Source organism: Quercus robur, chromosome 2, assembly GCF_932294415.1.
Source record: "Quercus robur chromosome 2, dhQueRobu3.1, whole genome shotgun sequence".
Classification (NCBI taxonomy): Eukaryota; Viridiplantae; Streptophyta; class Magnoliopsida; order Fagales; family Fagaceae; genus Quercus; species Quercus robur.
Window position 1 is genome coordinate 74,342,748 of NC_065535.1, and position 9,567 is coordinate 74,352,314.

Here is a 9,567-nt window from a genome sequence, read left to right on the forward strand (position 1 = left end):
TCAACATACTTAAGAACTAATTGAGAGACCACTCATCTTGGGTACCATGTGGAATTGGAATGAAGATTAAAGATATTCTCAAGTCTTGTTTTGAATTTTACTGCATCAAGGTACGTTTTCTCTTCTTTGTTCTAGAATTCAAGGTTATATGTTATCTCTCATGAATGAAGTAGATCCTTGTGTTGCTTCCACTGTGGGTTTTGTATGAAATACAAAAACCAGTTTTCCAACATATTACACATTGATATTTAGGATCGAAACACACCAATGCAACAAATAATCTACAACTCAAAGTTAAATTTTAGTGTCACTGACAGAATAAACGCTTATACATCACTGCAACAATTTCAAATAAAAGTCAACAGAGAAGCCATGCTATTGCCAATAAATGAACACATGAATGACTCATGTTGAGAGCTCCCGTTAAATTTAAACAATTAATATTAATTACTGGGAGAGAGAATTTAATAAAAGTATGAAAATTACCTCATTGGTGAAGCATCCATGGTACAGTTAAAGTCACCGTGGTCTTGATAGAATTGAAGGCAATAAAGGAGTTGCAACAACAACATGCTCTTTTTGATCATCAACTCCAGCTCTCATGTTTGGTAAAGGTGGATTAAAGAAGAAATAATCTAAGTCAGATTCAAAATTCATAGCACCCTCCAAGACTTTAACCACCATGGACATGGAAGGCCTCTTAGTGTAATCATTTTGCAAACACCATGCTGCAAGCCTCATCATTTTTACAACTTCAGCTCCATGTAATTGCATATCTTCACTATACTTATCAACCAAATCCAACAATCGATCTTCCTCGATATTTTTACTAAAAAGATCAAGTAAATGCATTGCTTCCTTTGGTTGCGAGTGATCCAAATTTCTCCTTCCACACAATATCTCCAAGAGCACTACTCCAAAGCTATTGACATCAACTTTTTTTGTAATTACTGAACTTAACCATTCTGGAGCCATATAGCCAAGAGTTTCTCTCATGGTTGTCACAACTTGGCTTTGGTCACAGTCAACTAGTTTGGATAACCCAAAATCAGAGATTTTTGCATTAAAATTCTCATCTAAGAGGATGTTATGCGGTTTTATATCCAAGTGAACTATTGTTTGCCTGCATTCGTCATGTAAATAAGTTAGCCCCCTTGCTACATCAATGATGATCTTCTTTCTTTGTTGCCAATTAAGCAACATCTCACAATTTTTTTTGAAATACCCATCTATCTAATGATCCATTAGATTTCTTGTTTATGAATACATGCCTAATGGATCTTTAGATAGATGGGTATTTCAAAAAAATTGTGAGATGTTGCTTTATTGGCAACAAAGAAAGAATATCATCATTGATGTAGCTCAGGCCGCTTCTCGTTGATTTTCTGAAAATAGCTTGTCCCATTTATGGGTGCAAGACAAGTACACTGGCTGTTTGTACAAACTCCATAATTGCCGCAAAACGTAGGGTAGCCACAGTCAACAATATATGGTGTGAGGACATCGGACACTTGCTTCCATTGTGCATCAAACACTCTCAAGTGTCTGTCAGGCCCAAGTCTCATGTACAGAGACGAACGAAAGAATAATTGACCAATTGCGTAAGGTACTAAATCAGCTTCAAAGAAAGCTAACTTTTGATCTAGAAACTTAAAATAACTGACGTTGAAAAGGTTGTTAACTTCATAATAAAAATAGGGTTGAGGAGGATTAGAATTGACATAAGCAAACAAACCTTTACTGGTGAGAGAGAGGGAAAACAATCCCCCTTGATTAGTGAGCTGCTTCATTGGCACCAACTTTTGCCCGCGAACCAGCGTGTCTGTTGGGTGATCAAAAGACTGCCAAATTTTTGCTTGATTGTGATCCAAGAGCATTAGGTTGCACGTGTTGGTGAAGTTTAGGCCAGCCACAGATTTGCCGCTAATGTTTGTGGACCACACTTCAGTTCCATTAGCATCTTGTAACACCAAACCTCTTTCTGAAGTGAACTTCAAAGTCGCATTAATGCTAACCGGATTCTTTGGGTAAGCAGACCAGAGTATTTCTGGACTAACAAACTTATGAATACCGTAGCTGTTCTCGTAAAAATAACTGAAAATGGCAAAGAGAGAACTGTTGCACGTTCTATTATAGATGAAGCCACAACCACAATAAACATACTCAGTTTCCGTATAGTAGTAGAATATTGTAGTATATATTATTCTCACAAATGATCCATCATCCAATTTCAAAGAATCAGAAGTGGAAAGACTGTTAGTCCATGAAGTAGAAGAGTTGGCAATCTGATAACTGTGAGGCCTCGGCAGCTGGGCCGTCACTAAGATGGGAAGAGGTGTTAGAAAAAGAGCAAGGTAAAGAAGAAAACCACAGCAAACCCAGCAGCTTATACCCATTAATTAATTGTCTGTAACACACAGAGCAGTGACAGAAGAAAGGCGGGGAGTGGACAAGCTAGAAAATTAAGGGGATGGAATGACAAGCATTAACAGCAAGAGATTAAGTTAACGATCAACTTGTGGTGGTGGTCTGCAACTTCAGTAACGACTTGAGTCTTGAACACAGTTAGTCCGCAAATCACTCCACATTGCTTTTTGTTCGCGCGTACCTTTTGCTGGTTGACTCACAAAATCAACTTCAGTCCACGTGCGGCGTTGGAAAAATTATATCTTGTATCCGGTTGAGGAGACACACCGCGCGCGTTTGGTAGGAAATTCTTAGGTGCAGTCCCAGCCAAGAGAGAGAAGTCACATTACTAAAAAAAAGTATGACATCAGTTTACTTGCCACGTTATTCCAACTTTCACCCACAAATTTTAACATCGTTAGCCCTTTCCGTTAACCCCGTACTCTGTTCAAATTTCATAATTTCATCTGCGAATTGAATCGGCGGGTCGGCATTCTGCCAGAGATTTCACAATGTAAAAGCTTTCAGATTTCATTATTTTTGGGAATTATCTCTCTCTCTCTGAGATGTATCTCCCTGTTCATCATCATCAGTAATCACAATTTAGTATTTGCTGCGGTTTCTTTCCATCGCAACGTTGGCAACACTTCAGCTCTGTTTCTATTTCATCTGTCCCCGCTTCTACGGCTATCTCACTGTTTTTAGTTTTTATTTTTCCTTTCTTAGCTCAATATTAACTGGGAGAAGTTCTTGTCGCCTTACTTTTGTTTTATATTAAATGGGTCAAGCTTTAATCATATTCCTTTAGTAGCACTTTGTTGGAATCTTAGGTTCTGTAAATCATGAACATTGATTCCAAATTAAAAGACTACTGAGTTGCTGCCCTGCCACCCACTTTTGCCCAAGAACCAGCGTGTCTGTTGGATAATCAACAGACTGCCAAATTGTAGTATTATTTTCATCCAAGACCATGAGGTTGCACGTGTCAGTTAAGTGTAGGCCAGCCACAGATTTGTTGCCGATGTTTGTGGACCAAGCTATAGTTCCATCAGCATCTTTTACAAATCTTGGCCAATAAACAGCGTTGAGGTTACGAGTCAAACTGGATAAATGGATCGAAGGGGATAACCAGCGGTGAGGGCCAAAATGGCCCATTAGCATGTTTTTTTGAACTATTTAGCAACAGAGCACTGTTTCGGAACTATATAGCAATATATCACTTTTTCTGGTACTCGAGCTTGGTGAGCTCGAGTACCATGTTTTTTTATCCACTATCGTCTCATATTCAAGGAGCCTTATAGTGGCGTTTTTAAGCCCTATAGTGACGTTTTCGGGCCCTATAGTGGCGTTTTTAAGCCCCCATACCAGGTTAAGGGGCCCTATAGTGACGTTTTCAGGCCCTATAGCGGCGTTTTCCTGCAAAATTTTTTTTATAAGTTCCCATAACAGGTTCAAGGGGCCCTATAGTGGCGTTTTTAAGCCCTATAGTGACGTTTTTGGGCCCTATAGCGGCGTTTTCCTGCAAAAATTTTTTTATAAGTTTCCATAACAGGTTCAAGGGGCCCTATAGTGGCGTTTTTAAGCCCTATAGTGACGTTTTCGGGCCCTATAGCGGCGTTTTTTTTTTTTGAGAAGATGTTTGACCAGTAAAAAACATGGTACTCGAGCTCACCAAGCTCGAGTACCAGAAAAAGTGGTATATTGCTATATAGTTCCGAAACAGTGCTCTGCTGCTAAATAGTTCAAAAAAACATGCTAATGGGCCATTTTGGCCAGCGGTGAGTATGGGCAAAGATCAGGTGGTTTTATTTTCATTCAGTGGGCTTTCTCTTGTTGGGCTCACTATGGAAAAATCATACAGCCAGGTTCAATAAAGTGGCCCAGACTAGAGTGTGGAGATCTCTGTTGAACTCAGAAAAGCTTGTAGGTCCATGGGCTTGGTGGAGACTTCTTTTTATTTTTATTTTTTTTTGAGAAGCAAGAGACTTCTTTTCTAATATTTAAAAAAATTACTGTTCTTTTCTAAAAGTAGGATTTGAAACTTTTGGATAAATCATTGAAATATGTAAGTATATATTATGTGGTACTGAATCTAAATGGTGTATTTTATTTATATGAACTACTTATATTTGAAACTCTTTTTAATTTTTTAGTGTTTTAGAATGTTTGAGACTCATTTATTTTTTAATTTGTCTAGCCTGTTTCAAATAGGATTGTTTAGCTTAGTTTGTTTTTATTTTTTATTAACCCAAATAAAAACCCTGTGATTTGATGGTAGTATCACTTCCTCAATAATTTTTAGGGTTTTTTACTTTTCCCCCCCCCTTTTATTCTTAGCTTTGATTTTTAAATCATGTTATTCATTTATTTACTAATTTTCCAGCTGACGGGAATGACGACTCTACATCCCGCTGACGAAGATAACATTAATGACGGAAGAATCATCCATGACGAGGTCATCAGAAACAACGAAGAAAGCCATCATCACTGACGAAGGCAGGGAGTTATTCAATGCAGTCAATCAATGACCTGAGCAGTTACCAAATCGACCAAGCAGACCGTTGGAGAGCCTCTTAAAAGTCTCATTACTGACCAGGGGCGTTACTTCAGAGAGCCTTAACAGCCTCAACGGCTAGCCCTTAAGGCCTCAGGTATAAAACTTTCATACAACCAACAGAAGAGGATATATGCAAAAATACTCTGAAATTATCTATTATTTCTTTACTGTGTTTAATTGTGATCCTAACTTTGGCATCGGAGACTTTGTGGCAGGCGCCACACCGGTGTCCCTCATCGAGCAAACCTTCACATCCCACAGGTGATTCCATCTGCTCACTCACTGACGGATTTTTGTTCCATCAGTTTGGCGCCGTCTGTGGGAACGAGTTTTCAAATTCATATTCGAAGACGTAGTTTCCATCAATTCTCCATATCCAGATGGAATCCAACCCAGATTCAGCAACCTTGGCCCAGCAAGTTCAAGCCCTTGCAGCCACCATCGAGGAACTCACCAGACAGAACCAGGAAATGAAGCTGCGGCTCCAGCAGGTTCAGCAAGCTCAACAGGAAGAAAACCGATCCAAGGGTAACATGGAGGGAGAGGGGGATAGCCAACGGAGGGAAACCCCTCGGAGACCAACAACTCCGGACGAACAGAACTCAGATCTTCTTCGGGAAATGAGGAAAGAGATGGACGAACTAAGGAGCGCTATCAAAGAAAAGACAGACCGGAGTGTGGACAAAATGATAAGGGCTACAGATTCGCCCTTCACTGCAGCGGTGCTTGATTGCCCCGTGCCGTCGAAGTTTCGCCTACCTCAATTAGAACCATTCGACGGACTGAAGGACCCTCAGGATCATCTTAATACCTTTAAGACGACTCTGGGTCTTCAGCAACCACCTGACGAAATATTGTGTCGTTCCTTCCCTACGACTCTCAAAGGAGCTGCAAGAGAGTGGTTTACTAAGTTGCCAAACTCGTCCATAGACAAATTCGATCAGCTGAGTAGTGCTTTCTTACGCCACTTCATAGGGGGACAACGCCCAAGGAGACCAGTAGATTACTTACTCATCATAAGACAGGGAGAGAAGGAGACCCTGAGGTCATATGTCAAGCGATTCACCCGAGAAACTCTGGAAGTGGACGAAGCTGATGACAAGGTGCAGCTGACGACCTTCAAAGCAGGGTTGAGATCCAGAGACCTTGTGGCCTCTCTTGCCAAAAACCCCCCGAAGACAATGGCCGAGATGCTCCTGAAGGCACAAAAGTACATGAACGCGGAAGATGCTCTAGCTGCCATAAAAGGTACTGAGAGGCTAGGAGACAAGTCCAAAGGGGAAGACGACCGCAGAGGGCAAAAAAGAGATCGACCAGAACGTCGGAACAATGACGGGAATAGAAGGAGAGACGACAAAAATCCTCGTCAGGTAAAATTTACTCCTTTAGTTATGCTTGTTGACAAGATTTTCACGCAGATCAAGGACGAGCATTATCTCAAATGGCCCAGGCCTCTACACTCGTCCCCCAACGTACGTGACAAGAATAAGTATTGCCGGTTCCATAGAGACCACGGCCACAACACAGAAGATTGCAGAGACCTGAAGGAACAAATAGAGGAATTAATACGGAAAGGAAAGTTACAAAAGTATGTAAAGAAAGGAGAATACAGCAAGTTCAGAGACGAAGACAGGACCCAACATGAATCCTTCACTCGGGATGACGACCATACGTCCCAACCTCCACGCAAAGTGATCGGGGAGATAAACACGATCACGGGAGGACCATCCTCAGGAGGGTCATTTAGATCACTTAGAAAAGCATACCACAGACAGGTGAACAACGTCCACACCATGCCTCCGTCCAAGTACCGACGAACATACCAAGACATGTCCTTTAATGAAGGAGACGCCAGGGGAGTGAAGCAGCCTCACAACGATCCCCTGGTCATAGTGCTGAATATAGAAGGGTTCAATACCAGAAGGATCCTTGTTAATAACGGGAGCTCAGCAGATATCATCTACCTCCCAGCCTTCCAGCAATTGAAGTTAGATCCAAAAAGGCTTCGTCCTTTCGAATCTCCGTTTGTCAGTTTCAGTGGAGACAGGGTCTACCCCAGGGGTATAGTGACTCTGACGGTGACAGCAGGGGCCTATCCATTGCAGCTGACCAAACAAGTAGACTTCCTGGTTGTAGATTGCCCCTCGTCCTACAATGTCATCATTGGGAGGCCTACCCTAAACAAGTGGAAGGCGGCAACGTCAACCTACTGTTTGAAGGTGAAATTCCCAACAGACGATGGTGTGGGTGAAGTGAAGGGTGATCAAGTCCTGGCAAGGGAGTGCTACTAGGCCGTACTGTCAAGAAAGGAGAACCACACGTGGACGATAGAAGAAAAAGAGGAAGACGGGATGGAGATCCTGGAAGCAGTGGAATTAGTAGAAGGAAATGCGGACAGGACGACCAGGATAGGGACGATGCTAAGCCCTGAGATGAGAGCGAGACTCATAAAGTTCCTTAGAGGGAATCTAGATGTCTTTGCATGGAGTCACGAGGACATGCCAGGCATATCTCCAGAAATCATCCAGCATAGGCTGAATGCGGACCCTAACAGGAAGCCCGTTCAGCAACGACGAAGAACTTTCGCTCTAGAGCGAGATCAGGCAGTAGCAGAGGAAGTAACCAAACTCTTAACGGCTGGATTCATCCGAGAGGTATACTACCCAGAATGGCTCGCCAACGTCGTCCTGGTAAAGAAACCAAATGGAAAGTGGAGAATGTGTGTAGACTTCACCGACCTGAATAAAGCATGCCCAAAGGATAGCTTCCCTCTACCAAGGATAGACCAGCTCGTGGACTCTACCGCCGGACACAAGCTGTTGACGTTCATGGACGCCTTCTCAGGGTACAACCAGATAAAGATGGCTGAAGAAGACCAGGAGAAGACCACCTTCATCACAAGCCAAGGACTTTACTGTTACAAGGTGATGCCTTTTGGGTTGAAAAATGCTGGAGCTACATATCAGAGGATGGTAAACAAAATGTTCAACCAACAAATTGGCAGAAACATGGAGGTATACGTAGACGATATGCTCGTCAAGAGTAAGGAAGAGCTCGCTCATCTGGACGACCTGGAGGAGACTTTCGCAACCCTGAGAAAACACCAGATGAAGTTGAATCCAAGCAAATGTGTTTTTGGGGTAACCTCGGGAAAATTCTTGGGATTCATGGTGTCCCAGAGAGGAATAGAAGCCAATCCAGAAAAAGTACAAGCTATCATTGACATGGCCTCACCCAAGACCGTCAAGGATGTACAAAAACTTACAGGAAGGATAGCAGCTCTAAATAGGTTCGTCTCTAGGGCCACAGACAAATGCCTGCCCTTTTTCAAAACCCTCAAGCAGGCTTTTGCTTGGACCGACGAATGCGAAGCAGCGTTCCAAGAGCTGAAGCGATATCTGAGCAGTCCACCTCTCCTGAGCCCGTCCAAAGGAGGGGAGAACCTATACTTGTACCTGGCGGTGTCAGCCTCGGCAGTAAGCGCAGCCTTGATTAGAGAAGAAGGCAAGAAGCAACTCCCGGTGTACTACGTCAGTCAAGCCTTTCAAGGAGCCGAGTTCAGGTACCCAAGGATCGAAAAGATTGCGTTTGCGCTTATAATAGCCTCGCGCAAGCTCAGGCCGTATTTCCAGTCAAATCCTATCCTTGTGATGACGGATCAGCCAATTAAGAAATCAATGAACAAACCGGAAGCAGCAGGAAGAATGGTCCAATAGGCAATCGAACTCAGCCAATTTGACATCGAGTACCATCCAAGAGCAGCTATCAAGGCACAAGCTCTGGCTGACTTCATCGCTGAATTCACTCTTCCAGACGAAGAAGGAACTACAGACGAAGTTGATAAATGGACAATACAGACAGATGGTTCGTCAGCCCGAAAGAGGGGGGGAGTAGGGGTCGTCATAACCACCCCCGACGGAGAGGTGATGAAGTATGGAGTTCAACTGGAGTTTCCAGCCACCAATAACGAAGCCAAATATGAAGGAATATTGACGGGCTTGAGGCTTGGAAAAGCTCTTGGTGCCAAAAACTTGCTGATCCAGAGTGATTCAAAGCTGGTAATCGGACAGATCAGTGGAGAGTACGAGGCAAAGGAAGAAAGGATGCAGAAATACCTTAAACTGACAAGGCAACTAACTCAGGAGTTCGACACAGTGGAGTTCGTCCAGATACCAAGAAACCAGAATATTGTAGCTGACGAAGTGTCGAAACTAGCGTCGTCGGAAGCAGGAGGGACGAGCACAGACGTGGCAATAGAGATTCAGAAATACCCAAGTATTGAAGAGGTGGCGGTGCTCACCACCCAGAGCACAGACACCTGGATGACGCCCTTAATATCCTTCCTCTGAGACGGGCACTTACCTCAGAATACTGACGAAGCCAGAAAGGTAAAAAAAAGAGCGGCCAGGTTCATGATCCTAAATGACGTCTTGTACAAGAGAGGCTTCTCTATGCCTTACCTAAAGTGCGTCGACGAGGATGAGGCCAAATACATCCTAGAAGAAGTACACGGAGGAGTCTGTGGCGACCATGCCGGCTCCCGATCCCTAGTCAACAAGGTGATAAGAGGAGGGTACTTTTGGCCAACCATGCAGGGGGATGCT

At 43.2% G+C, this 9,567-nt stretch overlaps 3 protein-coding genes across 3 annotated transcripts; 1 reads left to right on the forward strand and 2 right to left on the reverse strand.

Moving 5' to 3' along the window:
* Positions 1-264: 264 nt before the first annotated feature.
* On the reverse strand, positions 265-1,211 carry LOC126707179 (G-type lectin S-receptor-like serine/threonine-protein kinase SD2-5). The gene has a single exon (XM_050406777.1). It carries the CDS (start codon positions 1,201-1,203, stop codon positions 520-522), a length of 684 nt encoding a protein of 227 aa, XP_050262734.1. The 5' UTR covers positions 1,204-1,211; the 3' UTR covers positions 265-519.
* Positions 1,212-1,349: 138 nt separating this feature from the next.
* On the reverse strand, positions 1,350-2,396 carry LOC126703187 (EP1-like glycoprotein 1). Its single transcript, XM_050402125.1, has one exon. The coding sequence runs from the start codon at positions 2,394-2,396 to the stop codon at positions 1,350-1,352; it is 1,047 nt and encodes a 348-aa protein (XP_050258082.1).
* A 3,037-nt stretch (positions 2,397-5,433) lies between these two features.
* LOC126703188 (uncharacterized) lies at positions 5,434-8,679 on the forward strand. The gene is made up of 2 exons (XM_050402140.1): positions 5,434-7,092; positions 8,143-8,679. The coding sequence occupies exons 1-2, from the start codon at positions 5,434-5,436 to the stop codon at positions 8,677-8,679; spliced, it is 2,196 nt and encodes a 731-aa protein (XP_050258097.1).
* The last annotated feature ends 888 nt before the right edge of the window (positions 8,680-9,567 follow it).

What these genes read in the sequence shown, in the direction of transcription:
- LOC126707179 (XM_050406777.1), bottom strand. Translation starts at nt 1,203, where the DNA reads ATGTTGCTTAATTGGCAACAAAGAAAGAAGATCATCATTGATGTAGCA.
- LOC126703187 (XM_050402125.1), bottom strand. Translation starts at nt 2,396, where the DNA reads ATGGGTATAAGCTGCTGGGTTTGCTGTGGTTTTCTTCTTTACCTTGCT.
- LOC126703188 (XM_050402140.1), top strand. Translation starts at nt 5,434, where the DNA reads ATGAAGCTGCGGCTCCAGCAGGTTCAGCAAGCTCAACAGGAAGAAAAC. An exon ending in CCAAACAAGTAGACTTCCTG is followed by an intron (nt 7,093 to 8,142) that starts GTTGTAGATTGC and finishes ATGGTGTCCCAG; the next exon opens with AGAGGAATAGAAGCCAATCC.